This window comes from Bos taurus, chromosome 5 (assembly GCF_002263795.3).
Source record: "Bos taurus isolate L1 Dominette 01449 registration number 42190680 breed Hereford chromosome 5, ARS-UCD2.0, whole genome shotgun sequence".
Taxonomy (NCBI): Eukaryota; Metazoa; Chordata; class Mammalia; order Artiodactyla; family Bovidae; genus Bos; species Bos taurus.
This window is the reverse complement of record NC_037332.1, coordinates 56820052-56843458: the sequence shown is the minus strand read 5'-3', so window position 1 is coordinate 56843458 and position 23407 is coordinate 56820052. Positions and strand designations below refer to the sequence as shown.

Genomic DNA, 23407 nt, shown 5'->3' with positions numbered 1-23407 from the left:
GTGGTTCTATGCAGCTCTGTTCTAATTATTTCTTTTTAATAGTCACATTATAGTTCATGCTGCACAAATACCAGCATTCTTTCACTAGACCACCGTGAAGGGCATTCTTTGGATTTCAGTTTTTTTCTGGTACAAATGATGCTCTGGTAAACATGCTTTTGCCTGTGTCCTCACAGATGAGTGCTTTTGTTTCTAGGGGCTAGAGTCCAAGGGGTGAGGTTGTAAGGTTGAATGATACACAGACTTTTGGCTTTATAGATGTTACAGATTTATTTCCACAAAGGCTGCCAAATTCATGTTCCCACTGGCAACATATGAGAGGACCTATTTCCCTCCAGCCAGAGGTGGCATTGCTCTTGTAAAGTTTTTCCTATCTTGGTAGGTGTAAAGTACAGTGTTGCTTTAATTTGCACTTCCCTGACTGAAGCTGAGTTTAAGCATTTTTGGGTCATATTTTGATTTGTTCTTTCCTGATTACTCTTCATATACTTGGCCCATTTTCCTATTCATTTGTTCTTTTCCCATCAGCTTATAAAAACCATCAATATTATTGGGACGTCTCTGTTGGTCCAGTGGCTAAGACTTTGTGCTTCCAGTGCAGGGGCCAAGGTTCTATCCCTGGGTAGGGAACAAGATCCCACTTGCCACAAGTAAAGTTCCTGCATGCTGCAGCATACCACACATAAGACCTGGCCCAGCTAAGTTAAAAACCTCAACAGTGCACCCTCTGGGACATTCTGAAGGCTGGAGGGATTTATTTCTAAGTTACCCACATACACGTGTCAGACTTTCCTGGCTTGCTTCTGGGCAAGGAAGCAGGCTCAGCTATGGTTTTTTATCACGTGATTTAAAAAAGAAAACTATCAATATTATTGGAATTTCCCTGGTGTTCCTGTGGTTAAGACTCTGAGTTCCCAATGCAGGGGGCACAGTTTCAGTCCCTGATCAGGGAAGTAAGATCCTGCATACCTGGCCAAAAAAAAAAAAGCTATTATAAGTGCTAATCTTCTGAATGTTATCTTTGTTACAAGTTTTTTTCCAAATTTTTTTCCCGCTGCCTTTGTGGTCCTCAAACTTAGGCTGTGCATCAGAATCAGTTGGAGAGCTTTATTCAGTTCAGTTGCTCAGTCATGTCCCACTCTTTGAGACTCCATAGACTGCAGCACGCCAGACTTCCCTGTTCATCACCAACTCCCCGAGCTTGCTCAAACTCATGTCCATCGAGTCGTTGATGTCATTAAACCTAGGTCAGAGAGCTTATTAAACGTACTGGGCACCACGCTAAGAATTTCTGATTCAGCAAGTCTAGGGTGAGAGGCAAGAATGTGTATTTCTAACAAGTTCCCAGGTGTTGCTCCTACTGCTGGTCCAGAGATCATACTTTGGGAATCACTAGTTTTTGCTATATACAAAAGTTTAACGTTTGTATATAGTTAAATATGTCTGCTTTTTTTTTTTTTACTTACAGCTTTCGAATTTCTTGTCTTAATTCAAGAGGTCTTCCCAGTCTGTACATTGTTCATGTGGTCCCCAGGATTTATTTCATTGTTTTACATTTAAATGTATAGTTACCAGGAATTTATGTTTGTATATGACGTAAGATAGGGGTCCTATTGTATTCCCTTCAAAGTATTCACCAGTTGTCCTAGCACCAAATTATTAAATAATCCATCCTTTTCCTGGGCTTCCCTGGTGGCTCTGCCAGTAAAAAATCTGCCTGGAATGCCAGAGACCTGGGTTTGATCCCTGGGTTGGGAAGATCCCCTGGAGGATGGCATGGCAACCCACTCCAGTATTCTTGCCTGGAGAATCCCCATGGACAGAGGAGCCTGGCAGGCTATAGTCCATGGGGTCGCAGAGAGTCAGACATGACTGAGCGACTAAGCACATCCTTTTCCCACTGAATTGAGATGCTACCTTTGTCATATAATAAACACTGGAATTTTTTTCTGTATCCTTTATACTCTTCCAGTGATCATTGTATCTGTTCCTATTTCAATAATTTGTTAATTTGATTACAGTGGCTTTCATAGTATGTTCTAATATTTAATAAGATAAAACCTTCTTCACTCTCTTTTTCATACTTTTTTTTGTTTTTTTTTTTTTGGCATCTGTTATTCTGTGTAAGTTTATGATCATTTTATCTAATTTTTAAAAATCTGTGAGGGAGGGCTTTAATTGAAATTACGTTATACCTATATATTTAAGAGAATTGACTACTTAAAACGTACAGTCTTTTCACTTAAGATGTATTTCTTTTCATGTTCTCAGATCTTTGTTATGTCCTTCAGTAGGATTTTAATTTTGTTTATGTAGGTCTGTACTTTTTGTCGTCATCTTCAGGTGCTTCTTGATACACCAAAGAGAGGTTATTGATTTATGTTCATCTATTTTGTATACAGCTCACTTAGTGAATCCTCTTATTACTATTAGTAATTGTTTAATTTAAATCTCTTAGGTTTTCTAGGTATAGTTATATCACTGATGCAAAATAATAGCTGTCTTTTCCATTTCAATTTTATGCCAGTGGTATCCCAATTGTATTTCTTTGACTCCACTACCTAATAGGTTACTATAATTGCAGTGTTTTTAATGTGGGTTAATGCTTGCAGCTAAGTTTTTGGTAATAGCCTTTAATATATGTAAGTAGTTTCTTTTTAGTCTCTGTTTTACTTTGTGATATTTTTTAAAATTTATTTTTTGGTTGTAACTCTCGGCTCTCAGAATCTTAGTTCCCCAACCAGGGATTGAACCCAGGCCATGGCAGTGAAAGCTCTGAGTCACATCCACTGGACCTCCAAGGAATTCCCTACTTCATGAATTTTTTTTTTTTTTTTTAAAGTAAATGGCTGTTGGATTTTATAAAATGTCTTTTCAGCATCTAATATTACACTGACTTTTTCCTTCAATTTTGACTTATGTTTGTAGAGTTTCTGATTTTGAACAATCCCTACATTTGTGGAATAGATCTACTTGTTTATCAAGATGCATTTCTAGCTTCTCATTGCTTTTTTTCTTTTAAAATTGAGATATAAATTACAGACTATAAAAGTTTTAGAGTATGCTAGTCAGTAGTGTATATTTATAGGATTATGCAACCATCACTATTATCTGATTCCAGAATGTTTTCATTACCTCAGAAAGAAACTCTGTGCCCATTGGTAGCCGTTCCCTATTCTTCCTTCACCCTAGCCCCTGGCAACCACTGATACACTTTCTGTATCTACAGATTTGCCTCTTCTGGACATACTGTAAAAGTGGAAGCATATAGTAAATGTCTTTTGTGGCTGGACTTCTTTCACTTAGCATATTTTCAAAGTTTATTCATGTGTAGCATGTAGCAGAACTTGATTCTTTTTTATGACTGAATCATATTCCATTGTATGGACATGCCCCATTTTGTTATCTGTTTATCAGTTGATGGTCGTGTGAGTTGTTTCTACCTTTTGGCCATTATGAATAATAATAGTCATAGTATTATTGGGTAATACTGCTATGAACTTTTGTGCACAGTTTTTGTGTGGACATATGTTTTCATTTCTCTAGGGTACATACAATTACTCAGTACCTATTAACTCTACATTTAACTTTTTGAGGAACTGCCAAACTGTTTTCCAAGGTCACTGTACCATTTTACATCCCCACCTGCAGTGTATAACATTTGTTATTCAGTCCTTTTAAAATTGTAGCCATCTAAGTGGGTATAAAGTGGTAACTCGTTGTGACTTTGATTTATATCTCCCTAGTGACTAGGGGCTTCCCTGGTGGATCAGCGGTAAAGAATTTGCCTACAATACGAGAGATGCGGGTTCGATTCCTGAGTCAGGAAGATCCCTTGGAGGAGGTAATGGCAATCCACTCTGGTATTCTTGCCTGGAGAATCCCAGGGACAGAAGAGCATGATGGGCTACAGTCCATGGGGTCGCACAGAGTCGGACACAGCTGAGTGACTAAGCACAGCGCAGCGGTGACTAACGATGTTGAGCCTGTTGAATGTGCTTGTTGGCCATTTGTGTATCTTCTTAGAGAAATATCTACTCAGATTCTTAGCCCATTTTAAAATTGGGTTACTTGAAGTGTAAGAGTTGTTAATATTTTTAAAATATTCTTAAATATTTCTATTTTCTAAGGGGGCACTGAAATTGAAATTGTTAGTTGCTCAGTCATGTCTGACTCTGCGGCCCCATGGACTGTAGCCTGCCAGGCTCCTCTGTCCATAGAATTCTCTCAGCAAGAACACTGGAGTGGGTAGCCATTCCTTTCTCCAGGGGACTTTTCCCACCCAGGGATCAAACCCGGGTCTCCTGCATTGCAGGCAGATTCTTTACCATCTGAGCCACCAGGGAAGCCCCACACTCCAAACTTACTTGTGTTTTGCTGAAAAATATCAGATCATTGGGTGAAATAACAGTCTTCAGGAAGTTAACATTTTTGTTTTGTTTATTTTCGCTTCCATTAGAGAGTAACTCAGACATCTCCTCTACAAGCACCTAGCCCGTCTTGGATGCACCACCAGTCATACCTCATGCAGCCTTCAGTGAGTGTTCAGAAGTGGGCAAAAGCCAAAGTGCCAATTTGATGTAAAAGAAAACAGTGGGATTTGATGAAAGGAGGTGTGGGTGTGAGTCCTGGCTCAGTCTCTCGTGTGACCAGGTGTCTGACCTTACATTCTGTGAGTTTACTATTCTTAGACAAGAACGCCTCCAGCCTGGTAGGCAGAGTGCATGTTCCTGCTGCAGGGCCAGGTGGTTGCTTGCCTGTCATTTTCCAGGATTTTTAAATGTCTGTCAGCAGTGGTTCTGGTAGCCATGAACCTCTGCTTCCTGCAGCCTCACAGGATGCTGCCAACTAACTTTGCCCTTTGCTGCTGCTTCTAGGGTTCAGTTCTGACACCAGGAATGGACCATCCCATTTCTCTCCAGCCTGCCTCCATGGTGGGACCTCTTACCCAGCAGTTGGGCCACCTCTCTCTCAGCAGCACGGGCACGGTAAAGCAAGATATTCCTCTTATAAACTCCTGCCACACAAGGAACACCTGTGTAAGACTCTTAGGTTTAAATACTCTTGGATAAGGATGGGAATGACTTCACTGTCATCGAGGACACACTCAGAAAAGGAGATGGACTGTGAGCGAGGAATACAGCCTTCTACTCTGAAACTCATTCGTTTTAACTGATTCCTCTTCATGTAACTAAAGGATCAGTGCTCCTGTCTACGTGTTATCTAGTAGGGGTTCACACACATCTCTTGAAAGCCTTATCAGAATAGTAATAGGAAGAATGGGTGAAGCCTGATAGGTTTCTCGAAGCTCAGGTGCATTCTGGTTTGTGGAGGAGTGCTTAAAACAGAGAGGGCAGTGCGTTGAGAAAAAGCAGAAGATGGGAAAGAGGAGGAAAAGCAGTCATGTAGGTAGAAGTCTCTCTAAGCCAGTGTACTTCAGAGTCATCGGAAGTGCTTTTAAAAAGCACAATTAAATTAGAATCTCTGGAGAGGGGACATAGGCACTTACAGTTTTTAAAGCTCCCCAGGTGTTTTAATTGTAGCCAAGAATCACTGCTCTGAGCCTGTCAATGCATCTCATTCCAGTATGTGCCAACAGCTGCAGCTATGCAGGGAGCTTACCTCTCCCAGTACACCCCAGTGCCTTCTTCCAGTGTTTCAGTTGAGGTAAGAACTTTATAGTCTCTTGGGGTTGAAAAGGAACAGAGGCAGGTTTTCCACTGATCAAAATCTTCCTCTCGCAGTGATGCCGATTCTGTGTTCATAAATAGCTGGTGGGTGTGTGAAGAATACAGGAAGGAGAGAGACTTAGTGCCTTTGACTGAGGCCCTTCCTCTCGTTTAGCCGGACAGCAGTTAACCCCAGGGTGCTGGCTTGCGTTGACCATTGTGCTCTGGGATGAGGATAGGTTGCTCTAAAGTTGGGAAAGTGATGCTGTGAGTGTGCATGTGTGTGTGTGCACGCGCACAGGTGTGTGGCAGGGGGTAGGTCGGGGAGGGCACTCAGTGTAGTGAGGCTGCTTCAGTGGGAGGTGAGGGAAGGATGTGCAAGTTGACTCGCCTGCCTTGCCTGTGGTACAGGAGAGTGGCAGCCAGCAAAGTCAAGTGCCGGTGGATGCACCCTCAGAGCATGGCGTCTACTCTTTCCAATTCAACAAGTAACAGTGGTAAGAAACACACACCGAGGGCGGGGTGGGCTGAACAGCCTGAAATCAGACTGGTTCTCATGCTTGTCGCTCCGCCTCCCCACTCTCTCTGGCTTATGCCTCTTTTAGGGTTTCCCTCCCCGTCTTTGTTGAATATAAAAGAATTCTTGGATATGCTGATGCTCCAGACTCCAGAGGGCTGACCAGGAGTACAGCCCTTCTGTGGGCCCAGCTGAGGACTAACACTTGGTCATCGGTTTTCACAGGCCTGGGCCTGGAAAGAGAAATCTGCACCCCCGCCTTCTGCTCTTCCTCCACTCCTGGTGGAGCCTGGGCGGGTGTTGGCTGTCACCGTTTGTGTGTGCTGCAGTCAAGGACATCAACAAAACTTCTTTTCTTTTGTGAAGAAAGTTTGCTGTTTTGCTTTTAACTGCAATATACTCTTATCCTACTCCAAAGAGACATGGTGCCTGGAACTTCTTCCCTTCTTTGTGAAAAACCATTTTTGATGTGTTGGACTTTTTTGGGAAGGCTTTTTTTTTTATAAACATTATTTCTTAAAAAAAAAAGATGTGGTGCTAGAACATTGATGGAGTCCTTTGTGGGCCCTTCTTACTGAGTTTAGCAATGGACTTTTTTTGTGGGGAGGTGTGTGTAAGAATACACAGACTTTCAATGTTTTGTTTTATAAAGCTCTTAGATCACACATCCCATCGCTTCTTCACATACATTTTATGCCTTCTTTTCCTCATCCAGATTGTTCTTTTTCTCTTTTCCATACAGCAGAACCTGCTTACTTTAACCTCTTTACAGCTTTTAATTTTGTTATTTCTTTTTTGAATGAAATTTCCTATGGAATTTGGAGGGGCGGGGCAAGGAACAAGGAGACTAAGCAGGCAGTGGAAGCGGCTTTTCCTCCCTCTGCCCTTCCGGAAGCGGAGCCTTGAGCCTTGACCTTGGCTAAGGAGACAGTTCCACAGCCTTTGGTAGCCATCTTTGATCCAAATTGGGATGAAGACTAGGTTTTCCCTGGCAAGTTCCAGAGGAACAGACCTACTGACTTCTAACTAATTCTTCTCACTGCCGAGGCCAGAACCACACCTTCTGAGAAAATGTCTTCTCCAGCTACAGCTTTTCAGGAATACCTGCTTTTTGCTTCCCGGAGGATCTTTTCTGCCCTGGGTCTCAGGGCCCCTCTCTTCCCTGTTGCATGTCATTGCCATGCTCAGAGCCTTTGCATTTGTGACCTTGCTGAATCCACTTAGGTTCCTTCCCCACCGTGGACCATCAGCGGCTTCACCTTTAGACCAGTGATTCTCAGAGAGGCCATTAGGCAGTCTCTGGAGACATTTTTTCGTGGTCATGTCTGGGCGTGAGGCTGTGTGCTGCTGCCATCTAGTGGCTGAAGACGAGCGATGCTGCTGAATACCCTGTAGTGCACAGGAGAGACCTGGCTCCCCAGACCAAAGAACTCTGACTCAAAATGTCAGTAGTGCCACGGTTAGGAAACCTTGATGAAGACAGTGTCAAGCCTGCCTGTGTACCAGAGGACTTGGTAAATTCCCAGCCCTGGACACACAGTGCCTTTTGAGCCCCAGGCAACTAGTTGAGAGAGAACTGAGGTTCTTGAATTTTTCCCAGGCTTTGACCTTTGGCACCTCTATGTATACAGCAAGGGCTGCCCTTGAAGGGTTCAGGCCACGTGCACACACACATTGAGAGGGATCGAGGTGGGGGCTGGTCTCTGTGTGTGTGTGTGCTATGCTGGGGTGGGAAAGGACAAAGTTCTTTGTAACTGTCCAGAGCATTTGGGCCCCTTTCCCAGGGAACCAGGATGTCAAAAATAATTTTCCTTGTGGAAGGACAGCAGGGAGCTAGGAGAGAAAAGAGCAATAAATCCCATCTCAGTATTCCCAAGGTCAGGAGCCCTTCACAACAAGGCTCTGTTTTGCTCTTCAACCCCATCTCCTTCTGCAAAACCTGGCTACGTACCTGGAGACAGATTGGAGGAAGCCTTTGCCCATCGGTCCTGCACCTTCTCTTCCCAGTCACTCCCTTCTACACTGAAAGGAGAGTGCTGCTCTCCTTCACTTCCAGGTCAGGTATGTTTCCCCCAGACAGATGGAAAGCCCGATGATGGAGAATGGGGAAACAGGTGTTCAGTAGGCTGGCTGTAGGGAGAGGAAGGAGATGCTCCAGGGCGGGAAGAAGCTGTGATGTCAGTTGTACACAGAGCTTGGGCCCAGCTCGCCCTTCCCTTTGCCCATCCCAGAGTTGAGAGTCCTGATGCTCCCCACCCCCAAGTCCTCTTGTGCATCCTGAGGGTGAGGAAGTAGAGGCAGCAGACAGCAGGTAGGGGATAATAGGTAAGATGGAAAATATAAAAGATGAAATTGCTACAGTTTTCTCATGGGTAACTTCCAACCTCAGGAAGGCTTTATCTGATGTAAAACAGCCCCAAGTCCAGTAACCTTCTGGGAGGGTTTGCCTGGGCAGGTAGCTCTTGTTTCCGAGTCTCTAGTCCTTAGTCAGAAAAGTACACCATAGGTCTCTTCAGGGGCCTTGAAGAAAAAGAGAAGAGTCTAGTTCAGTTAATTAATAGTAGTTTGGGGGAACCTTGCTTTGCTTGGAGGTTTAGTGAAAGGAGGGCCTTTCATATACAGAAGCTGTTGACATTAGTGCTGCCCCTTCTCTGCCTCTCAGAATTCTTGGTTCTACTTTCTCTGTATTTAAATGTTTAAATGGCTCTTATTTTGCATTGTTTTGTTTTAAAATTATGAAGTTACCTTTTGTCCGTTTTCCTCATGTGAATCTGCTTAATGGATTTTATTAATGAATGTTTCTGGTTTGGGCATGGGAAGCGATGGAGTGAGAGCCTGAGGTTATTTTTGTAGTGGTTAATGGCATCGTGGAATTTTGTTTGGACCCTTTTGGGTTACACTCATGATACTTTCCCCCTAATTGTTAGTTCATTTCTGACAGTTCATAACATGATTGAGTGGGAAAAGGAGAAGGAATAAGGGCCAGTTTTTCTCTCTCAGAATGGCCCACTGGTGGCAGTGGAGCTGCTGAGGAATTACAGGGGCGTCTGCAGGCTCATAGCCCTGCGCTGGGCTCTTTAAACTATGCTAGTGTTTTCCGAATCCTGTCTTCATGGAACCCAGGTCGTACTCTCCCTGTACTTCACATCTCACCCTTGATCATTACAGTGCTCGTTAACATTCTTAAAATATTTTACTACTTGGTATTTTTCTCTTTTCAGTCAAATAGAACATACTAGAATCACTTTCTCAGATGATATAATCCTTTATTAGGCTTAGTGCCTGCCTGTCCCACCTCATGCCAATATTATTACTGCTCCTGTCTCACTCTGGATACTCAGACCCGAGGCTTTTTGGAGGAGGGTTTGGGTCGAGGTTAGGGAAGATGTAGAAATGACATTGGGGAGAGAGGTTATTTTTAGAGTATTTTTAACCAAAGGATTGGAAGAGCTGCCCAGGACTAGGAAGCCTAGTGGCTCTAAAGAGTAAATAAATACCCCGTGTCAGGAATAGATGGTGTAGTAGGGGGACATTACTTGCACTGAGTGTGAGGACTAGACTTTGTTGCTTTACTGACCCGCCCTGGATCAGGCCACCTCAGCCCAGTTCCATTCTTCTTTTCCTGACTTACTGATCAGTGAGCTCATTTAGCCCCTTGGTGCCTGCATTGCTTATCCCCTGCTGCTTCAGTGTCTGCCGTTTGGGGTGCCTACTTGTGGGTTGTTATTTTGCTCCACAAAGGTGCAGTGTGAGGGCTTGCTGGAATGGAGTGTAAACATCTAAAAGTTCTTTCGTGCACGTGCCCCACCTTCTGGGAGAGCAGCAGCATTGCACTTATTAGCAGTTTACCTCGACCTTCTTGGCCTAGGGCAATAAACTTGGGTCAGTGATCAGGTCTAAACTTGTCCCCAGGCTCTGCTAGACCAACTTCAAAGAGGGTGGTATTATGACAGCCAGTCTGTAAGGGCTAGGTCTAACCTTGTGCCTTGCCACATTAACCCCTGCCTGATTCCCTCCTAAACCAACTATGCCATTTCTGTGCTACCTGCTTTTAACTCCTTCCAGGCATTAGCAGATCTCGCCTTCACCCTCGCTTTTACCCTTTCCTTTTGTAGGAGGGTCTTCTTTCAACAGCTGAGCCAGGCCTGTGAGCTCTATCCCCCTTCTCCTCTTTGCTGAATTCTGCGGCACCTCCCTAGAGGTGCTCCCCACGAGACTAGTAATGAGAGAGGTAGGTGCTCTCTCAGCCCAGCTACCACTGCTGCTTCTCCCTGGCCTGTCCACTTCCATTTCAAATGAACCTCCATTCTCCCGGGTATGGCCCACAACTTCCTTGTCCTTGTTACAGATCTACCTCACAGTTCCACAGTTCAGCACGGGCACAAGCACCTGGTTTACACGTGTTTCCCCTTTACTGTCTGTCCTTCCCTTCACAAGGGTTAGGAAACTGGGGGCTAGAAAGGGCTCACAATCAAATGCAAGAATTCGTTATTTCTATTTCTGGAATGTCTTTGAGATTTTTACCTCCTTTATTCACCCTAGAATAGTGTGAACTCTTCAGTTAGATATTGCTGTGGTAGGCCAAATGATGACTGCTTAGGATATTAAGTAATGCTTGGGAGCCACCCCCAGAACACCAGCACTGAAGCAGAACTTATGACTTGTTTAAGTTTGCCAGTGGCTGCCACTAGCTGAGAAGGTAAGCATGCACCAAAGTGGCCATCTGAGGTTTTTGGAGGGTTGAAAACAGAGATATTCCTTCTCCTCCTATTCCAAGTTAGAGGGTCACCAAAACAAAACTTCCAGCCTTCAGTGTGATAAGCTTTCCCAGCTTGTAAAAAGTTCTCACAGCATTTACTGGTGTTTGCATCCCCCAACACATACAATTTCGGGGGTGGTGAGTGCACTCCTACATGCACTTACCACCTTGGACAGGAAATAAGTTTAATTATTCTCAAAACACATTTTGTACAGTTTTTCTTTATCCAGAGGTTTCTCATTTTATACTTTTGCCATGTTTGTGCCAGTGCTGCCCACTCTAATTTTCTGACCCTTGGTATTCTCATGTTTCTTCCCTATAATTTGGTAGAACTTTCTCTTATTTCAACTTGTGGAATAAAACACAAAATCTACCTCGTGGTGTCTTATCCATGGGTGGGAAGCTGGGGAAGGTGGTGATGAGCACATACTTTTCCTGTATCAGGAACACAGGTGGCAGCCTTAGAAAGCCAAGGCCATGCCTCACAAGGTAGGAACTCGGCACACTTGAATCCTTTGTTACAGCACCTCAGCCAGAAGCACCCGTTTCATTCACATAAACAGAAATTCTGCCTTGGATGCCCCCTGGAAAAGGAAGGGCCAAGCCTGGAGGTTCAGAGAGAAATGTTGACACTTAGGGGCACACTGCTCTCCTGCTTGCTGTCTTCTCCATCAAACCAGTCATATACTCACCCTGACACGACCCAGTTTTCCCCTTTAGGCAATTACAAGAACCTTTGTTGAAGGAAGATAAATACACGGAGTCTTTTGAGTCTCTATCAAATGTGGTTTTTATTCAACTGACAAGCACTTTTCTACAGCTGCACTTGTGGAACATCACATGGCAAAAACAGGAGTTTTTTTTATCTCTAGACTTTTTTTCCTTTTTTTACCTTATTAAAAATGAGATTGGTCCTAAAAATATAGAAAGAAATAAATTTAAATTCACAAAAAACTGTACATTATCAAAAAGTCACTAAAACACCACATTTGGTTATATAAAAAGTCAAGTCCCTTTTGTTGTAAAAGGAACGTGGAAATTTGTTGGTGTTGATGGTGTGGTTTCTTCCTGTTACCAGACTGATGGGAGAAGGGAAACAGAGGGGTAGGGGTGGGTTTTATTTACTTTTAAAACTTGCCTTCCCTATCAAATACTCTCGTCAAGAAGAGAAAATCCACCTAGCTCAAGGGGCAGTGAAGATGAGAAAGAAAAGTGAGAAATGGCCCCTTTGATCATGCCCTGTCCCACCCCCCCATCAACCCCCATTCCAAACTGAGGCTAGGACTCCACCCCACCTTCAGAGTGCCTGGTCCCTAGGGAAAGAGATGGAGCTGGGAGAGGAACACAGCAGGAACAATTGAAACTTCACTCCCCCGTCCATCTAACCTCCAACAGTAAAATTAATCTAGAACATTTTATACTGGGGAAAACTGCCGTGGGGAAAAAGAAGAGCCCCCAACTATAACAGTTCCAAATGCTTGACTAACACAAAGTTTGTTACAGAGCAGTTATTTAGATAAAATATAAATATTTATGCATAATATAAAGTCAATTCAAATATTCTTCAATCCACCTCTTATTTAAAAGCAAAAAAAAAAAAAAAAAATCTCAAATAAAATTAAAAGTTCTGAGGTTTATATGACAGAAAAGGCGACTTTAGAAATAGGCTAGGGGTAGAAGGGGCATAAAGAAAGAAAGGGGTTGCCCCAGGACCTACACTGCCCCCACCCCCTTCAGTGGCAATTCAGTGCTGCTAGAAGTACAGGAATGCTCCCCCTCACCCGGCACCCCCTCTCCCACCAATGGAACATTTCTTGGGTGCCTCAGCTCTCTGCTTGGGCCAGCCAGCAGCCACCTCCCCAGTGCAAGTACCCGTAATCTCTGATGGGAGGGGCTCTGCTGAGCAGGAAAGCAGGGGGCCAGGGGCCCATGGCTATAGCTGGGAGTTAGCAGCTTTCCTCTGTTGGGGCTTAACTTGGGCATAGTCACATGTAGGGCAGTGGTGGACCCAGAGCCTCTCCTCCCTACTCATTTGTGCTCTGGGGTCTCTGCTACTGGGGAAGGGGTCCCAGGATGTAAAGGAGATAAGGGAAAGAGCACAACTAAACCCACAGAAGCTCATGGGATTAGGAAAAGATCCAGTTCTACCCCTCTCCCTGCAAAAGCTTAGGACTCAGAGCTACTGAAAGGAGAAGTTGTTCCTGCTAAAAGATTGCACAGTTTGAAGAGGCTGGAACAGAAATGACTGGGAGAGAGGGAAGAGACACAGCTTTGACCCAGAAAAACTGTTCCTGTGGTTTCCCAAAGACAAAGTGATAGTTTAAAACAATGAGAAAGGTGTCTCAATGGTTTGAAACAATGGGGAACAGATACTTGGGGAAAAAACTGAATGGATGCCACCAAAAACAGGGGCACAATCACATCCTCTCTCACTCACTCACACACCCATACACACCTCTCTCTCTGTCTCAGGCCAGTCGATTGCTACCTGGCCTCCATCTTGGGGTGTGCCCGAACTCAGCAGTAGTTGTCCCTGAGGAGTTCCCAAGAGGGAGGTTTGGGTAAGAGGTGGGGAAGGAGGCTGGAAGGCCCAGGGTCCAGGGTGCCTCCCTGCCCTCTCCCCAGTTTACTGAGTTTCAAAAAAGGCTAGAAACTCAGCATTTGAGGAGTATCCAACATTATAGAGGGGCTAGCTACTGGCAGGAAGATGAGGACAGAGAGAAAGACAGGGACCTCTGAACTTCTTTTTCCTTTGAAGGGAAAAATTTGGGGGAAGAGAAGGGAGGAACCCGTACACATAGTTTTACATTATTGGATGAGAGACAAATCTGAAGGGGAGAGGGGAGAGAGAAAGTGAGAAGCAGGGGAGGGACTGAACATGGAAGCAGCATGTTCAGGGCCCGGTGTCCGGCTCGACACACTTGGGAGTTAAGTCCACTTTACTGGCCGTCACTGCGGGTCCACACACAGTACAGAGTGTTTCTCGGTTTCACACATTCACTAGAACTATTGCTATTGTTAAATAGCCCCAGAATGCTGGGGCACGTACAAGGAAGGTGAGGAAGCTGGGAGGAGGAAGTAGGGGCTTCTTTCCTCCTCCTCTTATTTAATTAGGAAATAAAACAGAAAGGAAAAATTATTTTTTCTTTTTTGGCTTTCGGTCCAGAAGGACCTCATCTCTGCCCCTCTTATCTGAGGAACAAGAGGAGGAAAGGGAGAAAGGGTGTAAGGATAAGAAGATGTAGGGCGCTGCCAAGGGCTGAGTCAAAAATCAGGGTTCTCCCTCTGACTTGAGTCTGGACCCAGGGCAGCATCAGCAGGTGAGAATGGCAGGGTTTGTGTGGAGGGCAGGGGGCAATGCCACAGGGTGACTCCCCACCTCCCATGCCTCACAGATTGGCCTGTTTTCCCTGATAAAACTCCTCCCAGCGGCTCTCAAAGAAGCGGCGCATGATGTGTCCAGCCTTGCCCACTTCAGAATCATCTTCATTGAAAGTCTGGCAATTGTCAAAGACCAGCAGTGCATCAGCCGCAAACTCCTCTGAGCTGGTGTACCTGGGCAGGGGTGGAGACAGAGCTGTCAGCGGGGTACCAGCAATGGCAGTAACAGAAGAGCCAGGAGAGTCAATGACGTCTACTTACCCTCCCCGGAGCAGTCGCTCCCGCATGGTGGAAAAATCCATAGGGTTTTTGATGATCCGCCGGTACCCACTCACCAATCGTGGGTTCACAGGCTCCAGGAAAGGCCAAGCTGCATCATGGGACTCCATCTCCATCAAGATAATCCTATTATGAAACAGACAGTGATGATACACTCTCAGGAAGCAAACCACGGACCCCTCCTAGCCCTCTCCTCTGGAAAACGTAGAGCTGGTTGTCCCCAGAATTCACTCAACTCACTCGCAGAATGTGAGATCACTGTGATGGTTCCGCATGGAGACGCGCCGCCGCTTCGAGGGGGACAGCCCTTCCTCTGAGTACCGGGGCACTGCTGGGCTCTCTCGGCCCCTTGGTAGCAGCCGGCGCCGGCGGTTGTCACCCTCTGGGAAGGTCAGCACATAACCGCTTTTCCGCTTCTGGCCTCGTTTTGGGAAACCAGATTTCTGAGTCAATTCTCCTTCTACCTGCTGAGGATAAGAAAAAGGTGAAATCAGCCACAGCTGGAAATACATACTCTGCTTGCTCTCTACTTTATCACAATCCCTACTTGTCTGGGGGCCTCCCAAGTGGCACAAGTGGTAAAGAACTCACCTGCCAATGCAGGAGACGTGGGTTTGATCTCTGGGTCAGGAAGATGCCCTGGAGGAGGGCATGGCAACCCACTCCAGTATTCTTGCCTGGAGAATCCCATGGACAGAGGAGCCTGGCAGGCTATAGTCCACAGGATTGCAAAGAGTTGGACACGACTAAAGTGACTTAACATAGTACTACTTGTCTGAGTGTGACTGAGGTTTCAAAATACTTTCATGCGTAAGTCAGTCTGTGAATTTATTACTCACCGTTTTGGGTTATGTGAAAAAGGAAAGTATAATCACTCCCATTTTACAAGGAAAACAAGTAAGGTGGTAAAATTTAAGTGACTTGTGCAAAAAAGGACTGGAACCCAGGTCGCCTAGCACGTCATCTGGAACCTTTTCCCAGGAGAGATGGAAGGCATGGGAAGAATGATATTTTTAAGACTGGTGGTAAATGGGATGAGAAAGAAAACCTCTGACTTGCTCGGGAGTGGACTCAGAGAGCAGAAGACGTACCTGGGCCAGACAGACAGCACAGAACCAGTCTCCTTCTGGGACAGCCTCCATCTTGGGCCGAAGGCAGTAAATATGGCAGCCACGGTCACACCCATCACAAAGTAGAAGAAACTCATCGTTGTCACCCTTCCGGCAGACTAGACAGGTCTGGACCAGGGTTGTAAGGAGTTAGGGTGAGCCCTCAAGCCTCCCTGCCTGCCACTCACCCCACTCATCCCAGCTGCCATCTCTTCAGCTCCCCAGGCTTCTCACCACTTTGTTGACAGACTTCTCCCAGGCAATGGACCTCTCCAGCTGGCCCAGGCACAAGCAGACTTGGGCTGCGCTCCGGCATCGCTCTAGCGTTTGGCGCCAGGCCCGAACTCGAGGGGTGATCTCGTATGATCTGATTGGAGAAAGTGGTGATTTGGGGATGAGAAGCAGGATTTATTAAATTGATTCCTTCTCCCCAAGACCAAGAACTGGAGGGTGGGCACTCACATCTCTGTAGGCGTACACTGTGGGGCACTACTGGGCGTGCTGAGCAGGGCCTTCTCCAGCACAACCTCATGAGCTGGCCACAGGGGCTCCCGCAGGTACCGCCGCTCCACATTCTGCTCCAGGGCAGCAAGTCGCATCACTGCCAGGTCCAGGGGGTTGGTAGTTTTACGCTGGGGTGCCAGACCTTCCTTGCCTCGACCCCGCCAGGTGATATCCTCCTGGGAATCAGCTAGGTGCTCACAGTAGGCCAAGTCTTCACGAGTAGAGTCTGGGCTGGGACATGTCCAGCCCTGCAGGTGGGAGAGAGAAATAAAACTCATTATAAAAGAAGGACATTAAGCACAGAAAAAGATATGACCCATTTAGGGTCATGGGAGGTCACTTTGCAAAATGGGAACCCTAGGTTTTTCCTAACAGGGTATTAGAGATTAACACCCTCTCCTCAACAACCCCCTACCCAGTGCCAGCCCAGGGTACCCGAATCTGCAGATCAGACAGGATCACCCGCTGTTCCAGCTCCTCCACCCACTGAAGGACAGCCAGGTCTGTCTCATATGTCTTCTCTTTGGGGGTCCAGCTCACGATCCCTTCTTCAAAGGCAGGTAGCTGACTGGGCTCAAAGATGGGGTCTGAGAAGACAGAAGGCAGAGGGAAAAGCCCATCAGACTGTTCACCATCCACAGCAGCAGCTCAAAATTGACCTGGGCTCTTCAGCTGAGGCTGGTTAAGTATTTATTTTACCTGTTGAGGGCCGTAGGCAGACTTCCTGTAAGAAGTCCCTGTGCTTGTTTAGGTGTTTGTGAAGTGCTTTCTCTCGGATGCCTCGGGGGTGCAAGGCCTTGAGCGTGGCATCCAATGTCTCAGGATCTCGGATCCACCACCAGCCAGAGCGCATCTCTGTGAACAGTTTGTGTAATGTGGGCAACGGGAACTACGTGGTCCGCATCTGATGCCACTCCTACCTGTACTCTCGTTCCATCCCACCCCAGGGTCACTCACCAGGTGGGACAGGCTGGGCTGTCAGCTGGGTTAGATAGCGCTGCTCCATCTGTTTGAAGAACTTACTGGGAGGTCTCCCTCTTCGTTTTGGCTGTCCTTGCCCTGTGGGGCTCTGTGGTGTTTCTCCAGGATCTCCTGCTTGCCTTTTATGAGCCATGCCCAGCAAAGGAGTAGAAGAGAATGGCCCTGGAGAATAGGCGTTGGCAGCACTGGCTCTACTCACCTATGAATGAGATGAAACATAAGGTGATGAGGGTGTTTTCATGTTGACAGGATCCCAGTGGCCTCATCCCTTCCCCACAACCATGGCAACAGCCCACAGCCAGGCAATCTAGCCTGTGGCCAGATGAATATAAGTGCATACCACTAATTCTGGCTACTTACTGGCTTGGAAGAAGCAGGTAGCTGAGGGGAAAGAGTGGGCTGGTCCTCAGAAACTGCAGGGGGTGGTGTAGGGGCAGCATTGCAGGGCATCTGGGCTGAGAAATTAAACCAGGGAGCTTGAGAATCAGGGCTGGCTTCTGTCTCGTCAGGTTCTGGCTCCTCTGGGGCATGTGATGGGGCTGGGTCCAGTTTTCCGGGACTGCTATCAGGCGTGAGGACTGAGCTGCTCAGCAGGGAGCCATGGTTCTGAGTCTGGCTCAGCCAAGACAGGAAGGCTGACTGGCTGAGGTCATGCTGGCTCTGACCCAGAGACAATGGGGAGCCTTCTGGCTCCAGGAACCCATTATGAGTGTGAGGATGGGACTGAAGCTGGGGCTGGGCATGAGCCTGAAGCTGAGGATGGGACTGAGTCTCAGGCTGAAGCTGGGTCTGAGGCTCTTCTGAACCTTGACCCTTGGAATGAGATTTCAAGTGCCTAGGCTGCATAGAGCCAGGCTTAGTTTTCCGAGGTCGGCCTCGGGCCCGGGCAGGAGAACTGGCAGAGGTGCTGGAGCCAGCTAACTCCCTCTTCAGAGAGAAGGAGGTTGGGCTGGTTGTTGAATGGGTTGCCACTTTTAAGGAGTCAGTTTCCTGTTTTATCACATCCTCAGGAACTGTAAAGCAAAGGGAAGAGCATAAGACACACTGATACATAATGGGAAAGAAAGAGGGTGTACAAACACAGGACATATACTTTCTTTTTCTCTTGGACTTAATCCCCCACTTTTTGAGATTGCACTGGAAAATTCTTATATGGCAACCAGCATAGTATCTGCAAAAGAAAAACTATGTTCCCAAGTAATTATCAGCATAAACATAAGCTAACATTTATTGAGAACCAGCTATGTTACACGTTATTCTAAGTTATTATTCTATTAAGTTACTTTAATCCCCTCAATAGCCCTATGACATATACATTCTATTATTAATTCCATCTCACAAATGAAAACTGAAGCATATCGCTGGTAAATGGCAGAGCAGAAGGTAGGCAGTCTTACTCCAGAGCATACTGTGCTCTTAACCACAGTATGCTAAACTGACTGTCATACAATCAAAAAAGCCCAAGATGCTAGGTAGAGAAAAGGAATTGCTTAACTTTTGTGAGCTGGGTCTCAACCCAGGGTCCTACGACACACCTACCTAAGCTTCCCTCTGTTCCTTCCACAAAGATACCAGTCAAGTAGGGCAACACCCAGTAGCGGCGTCTGTAGCGGTCCTGACCCAAGGAGACTGCTCGAAGCATCTGGGATGAGTGAAGCAGCTTTTTTCGAAAGAAGAGCTGACGCTGGGTAGGCAGTGGAAAAGGAAGATGAATGAAAAACACACTTCCAGGGTGACACTGGTGACTTCGTCCAGTATATGGGAGAAGGGCATGGCTCTCAGCTTCCCTATAAAATTGATACCATCTAGGCCTAACTCATAAGGTAACCAATTCCCACCCAGCCCCTATCTCCAGCTCCTGGGAGGCTAGAAGCACAGTACCTTGCTCAGTTTTTCTATCTGGCGCTCTAGCTCTGGGATGCTAGATGCTGTGATATCAACCTGGAGAAGAAACGAGACACCGAGAAAAAGGGAAATCATCAGATTCAAGAGAAAGAAAGAATGTTTTCCACCTCCCACTTTCCTTGGTCTGGGCTAGTACCTCTCCATCCCTTCGACCCCTACGGCCATGGACAGCAGCTGCAGTCTCTTCCTCTTCCTCCTCTTCCATGCCACTGGTCTCCTCCATGATCCGAGAACTGCGCCTCCGCCCCAGGCCTTCCTCTGGCCCCTGTAGCTCTACCTCAGGTCGCCCCGTTCGCTTGGCCAAAGCAGTTTTCAATCTTGACACACACAGTTTAAGGGAAACTGTGGTGAGGAACATGATACTGCCACAAAAGGATCACCTTTAATCTAAGCCATCCTGGGCCCTGGACTGGTCTCAACCCCAGGAGAGGGGCTAAGGACACCAAGTTCCAAACACAAGTCCTGGGCATGCTTCACCCTGTCCCCTTCTCTCCTCTGTCCTGTCCTTACCTCCGCAGCCTGCCTTCAACAATCCACTTGTTTTTCCTGTAGCTGGACATACTCTCTAGAGTCTTGTCAATCTCACTGCAGGGAAACAGGGAATAGTATTTTGAGGGAGAAGTGGCAACACACACACAAAAGAAGGGAGGTTCAAGGGTAAAAGGAGTTTCATCCTAGAACCTAGACTGGATGAATGGCAGAGTAAGGCTCGGACTCGCCAGGGAAGGAAAATCAGATTCAGTCCCAGGTCATCCCAGCATGCCCAGAGCATGGCAGTACACACACATCACCCAGGATTTCTAGATGGCTAAACCCTCCCTTATCCCAGTCTGACCAAGGCACATAATAACCATCCCCACCCCAGCCCCTCACTTGATGATGAGGGTGGAGCCATTGAGCTCATGCACAAGGAAGGCCAGAACAGCAGCCTTCTGTTGGGGTGGCTGGGCTTGAAAAGGCTGGGTGCGCAGGCTGTCACAGAGGGCTGGCTCCACTCCATATGCCATGAGGAAGCAGCGCAGGATCTCAGACACATTGTCTCTTGTTAGTGGGATCTCGGACACCTTCTCCCCCAAGATCTTTAAGGACTGTTTGGAGGAGAACATAATAGGAGTTAAGAGAGAAAGAGGAGCAACTCAAGTCAATCTGGAGTAGGAAAGTAGGAGAGAACTATAGAGTTAAGATAGAAAAAGGAAAGTTGCTAGGGTAAGATGAGAGAAGAAAAAGGACAGGTACAAAAGAAAAGAAGTATATTAAAGGAAAATGAATAAAATAAAGCAGAGGGAGGTCAGAAAGAAAAATAAAAAATAGAGGAAAACAAAAATAGGAAGAAACTACAGATCTTCCTCCACTTGTCCCTAGAGAGAATAATGGAGAATCAGGACCTAAAATCATAAAGCAATGAGAAATAACCTAAGAAAAAAGGCAGTAAATTACCAGGCATAGCATGTAGTATGCATATCTTCCTCAATTTATGATGGGATCATGTCCCAAAAAATCCATCATAAACTGAAAATATTGTGAAAATGCATTTAATACACCTAATCTACAGAACATGACCGCTTAGCCAACCCTACTTTAAACATGCTCAGAACATTTAAATTAGCCTAGAGGAAGGCAAAATCATCATTTAACACAAATCCACTTAATAAAATGCTGAATATCTCACACAATCTACTGCATACTGTATTGAAAGTGAGGAACAGAATGGCTGCAAAAGTGACATGCATGGCTGACTCGCTGCCCAGCACCTTGAGAGTGTACTATTGCATTTCTCCAGTCCAGGAAAAGATCAAAATCAAAACCTTAAGTACCTCTACTGAAGGCCTATCACTCTTGAACCACTGTAGAGTTGAAAAATTGTAAGTTAAACCACTCTTATTTGGGGACCATTTGTGTATCTCCCTTTACTTGTCCTGATCACTTTGGAAGGGGCTTTCATGTGCTCAACTCAAAAGAGAAAGCCAAACTGAGAAAAGCACGGATCCCAAGCCCCTGACCCCAGGAAGGGCCTCACCTGACAATAGGAGGGCAGGCCAGGGTCACAGAGAGCTGCTCTCAGGAGTCGCACCAGGAGATCCTGCACCTCGCCCAAGCTGTCGCCTTGACACAGGAGCCCCTCCTGCAGGACCCCCAGACTAGGGACATCTTTGGCAGGGTCAAAGCCCAGCACCTTGCCGAAGCTGTGCAGGAACTCCACAATGGTCAAGCAGTCTGAGAAGGCCCCACTAGGCAGGATCAGACCAGGGATGCGTGAGAAGTCAGGCAGCGGCTGTAGGGATAAAAGTGGTAGGTGTTCTGTCAAACACATGGGAAGGCAACAGTCTGGGTATCTAGGAGGCTCCTCCTGTAACAGAAGTGTCTTCACGGGCGGCCCCTCCAGGACCTGCTGTTCTCCCCTCACTACCTGGTGGTCAGTCAGACACATGTCCTCTGTGGGCTTCTTCATCTCCTCCAAGATCATCTGCTGCCTCTGCCGCTCCTCCAAGCGCCTCTGTGTGGCCAGCACTTTATCTGCTTTACCCGTTGGCTTGGTCTTGGCCACCTCCTCCTTTTCCTTCATTTTTACCTTCTCCTTCTTCTCCCTCTTGACTTTTTCCTTCAGTTTTTCCTGCTTTGTTTTTACCTTCTCCTTCTCAGCCTACCCACCCAAGAGAGAGAGGAATCAAGAGTGCCATGAAGATTCAAATCACCACCCTTCCCTGGTCCCCTCCTCCCCACCTTATACCCAGAAACATGACTATAAAACATGACCAACTCACATGTCTTGCAAAATCAGTTTGGTGACTTCAAAGTTATGCCTGTGCATATAAGTACCTACCTTGGATTTCTTCTTGGCTTCCTTCTGCTTTAAGCTCTTGGTCTCTTGTTTCCTCTTGTTTTTGGCCTGTAAACCATAAAGGAAGTCATTTCTTCTCAAACTCTGAAAGCATCACTGCTTGGGCTAGGATTCAAAAACAAACAAGGATGCTGGGGAGAAGAGCTGAGACATGGGATGAGAGGCTGGCAATGGATCAATTCTTTCACCCTGGAGATGTCCACATTATTTTTGAACAAGCCAAATTCTCTAAATGGCAGGTGGCAGGCATGGGAGATAGAAAAGAAGACAGAGCAGCTGTAGGAGAAGTGAACCTGCTGTGGAATCTTGCTGATGTCCCTCACCTGCCCTTGGTTAGTAGTCTGACACTCTCCCCGCTGCACCTTCTGCTTTATCTTCTTCTTGATTTTACACATCTTTGCTTTATCCTCCTCATTCAGTGTTTCTGTGAGAGCAAAAAGAAAAATGAAGAGTGAGGCAGGCAGACCAATCTCCAGCATCCAGACCAGCACACGCTGGTCACAAAGCTGGCCTCCAAACAGCTCCCTGAAGAAACTAGATGCCTGTCTTTTTTTTTTAAAGTATACATAAAACGCTGGGAGAAAAAAATGTACGAGAGGAACCTCCTGTGGAGGTAACACAAATGGCATCTTGTGCCCAGAAGCACCAGCCTCTGGAATTTAGATGGCTTTAGAAAGGGTCCTGGAGGCCAGAACAGCAAAGTAGCCTCAGAGACTGTCCCTCCCCCAGGCTGCCTGACAGGCTGATTTTAGAACTAAGCAAGGAAACAGAAAAACTGCCAGAGAAAGCAGGTGGTCTTGAGTTGGAAGCACCAATTAAGGAAAAATGTGCCAGAAAGGAAGGGACCAGATAATGGACACTTTAGTAGAATCCTATCAAATCTGACACAGTTATTGCCTATGTTCAGCTCCTATGTCTTGCTCCATTAAGATATCTGAATTTCTTCTCCTTTGGAAGACTATATTGAGATGTGATTCTGCAGACAACAGTGTTTTAGAACTGATGTTTTTGATACGATAGTACCTATCCTATTCTGGCATAGAAATACTACCACTACTACATCTGTGCAGCAACCCTCTAAGTTTAGATACTATCTGCAGATGAACCACTATGAGGCTTTACTTGCTCCAGGTCATACAGTCAGAATCTGGCAGAGCTGGAATTCTGAATAAGAGATACTTGATTCCAAATTCTTTCACATTCTTCATACTATATAAGGTAAGTGCAATATTTACTGAAAAATTATAGACATTTCCTACCTATCCATCCCACTAAAGCAGTACCAATTATCTTTTGGATTCAGATATGAATTCTGAACCTCTATGATGGTGGCAAATGAATGTTTACACAAGACAAGCAAGACCAGTAAGATAAGTAAGAAGCTAAAAGATGGTAAGAAAGGACACGAAAAGCCTTCTCCTCTCATAATTATTCCTGGGACACCACCCCCACCTCCCCGCACAA

At 46.1% G+C, this 23407-nt stretch overlaps 2 protein-coding genes across 17 annotated transcripts in view; one reads left to right on the top strand and one right to left on the bottom strand.

Moving 5' to 3' along the window:
- RBMS2 (RNA binding motif single stranded interacting protein 2) overlaps positions 1-11318 on the top strand; it is a 78207-nt gene extending 66889 nt beyond the window's left edge. For 8 of the 10 annotated variants that reach the window (XM_015471079.3, XM_059886245.1, XM_059886243.1 and 5 more), the window contains 5 exons: positions 4460-4537; positions 4878-4988; positions 5587-5667; positions 6081-6166; positions 6275-11318. In XM_015471079.3, the coding sequence (XP_015326565.1) occupies positions 4460-4537; positions 4878-4988; positions 5587-5667; positions 6081-6161 (351 nt within the window). In that variant the 3' untranslated portion in view covers positions 6162-6166; positions 6275-11318. The remainder of the gene's footprint in view (positions 1-4459; positions 4538-4877; positions 4989-5586; positions 5668-6080; positions 6167-6274) is intronic. The other 2 variants (XM_010805144.4, NM_001034365.2) reach the window with 2 other exon arrangements.
- A 392-nt stretch (positions 11319-11710) lies between these two features.
- Positions 11711-23407, bottom strand: part of BAZ2A (bromodomain adjacent to zinc finger domain 2A) — a 34989-nt gene continuing 23292 nt past the window's right edge. For 5 of the 7 annotated variants that reach the window (XM_059886249.1, XM_059886248.1, XM_059886250.1 and 2 more), the window contains 19 exons: positions 22267-22367; positions 21926-21991; positions 21512-21745; positions 21122-21376; positions 19978-20192; positions 19615-19689; positions 19241-19466; positions 19081-19140; positions 18739-18883; positions 17560-18212; positions 17176-17398; positions 16918-17073; positions 16654-16805; positions 16177-16466; positions 15949-16081; positions 15697-15843; positions 14846-15072; positions 14588-14731; positions 11718-14500 (listed from right to left, as the gene is read on the bottom strand). In XM_059886249.1, coding sequence (XP_059742232.1) covers positions 14335-14500; positions 14588-14731; positions 14846-15072; positions 15697-15843; positions 15949-16081; positions 16177-16466; positions 16654-16805; positions 16918-17073; positions 17176-17398; positions 17560-18212; positions 18739-18883; positions 19081-19140; positions 19241-19466; positions 19615-19689; positions 19978-20192; positions 21122-21376; positions 21512-21745; positions 21926-21991; positions 22267-22367 — 3668 coding nt within the window. In that variant the 3' untranslated portion in view covers positions 11718-14334. Of the gene's footprint in view, positions 14501-14587; positions 14732-14845; positions 15073-15696; positions 15844-15948; positions 16082-16176; positions 16467-16653; positions 16806-16917; positions 17074-17175; positions 17399-17559; positions 18213-18738; positions 18884-19080; positions 19141-19240; positions 19467-19614; positions 19690-19977; positions 20193-21121; positions 21377-21511; positions 21746-21925; positions 21992-22266; positions 22368-23407 lie in introns of all 7 variants that reach the window. The other 2 variants (NM_001193230.2, XM_024991573.2) reach the window with 2 other exon arrangements.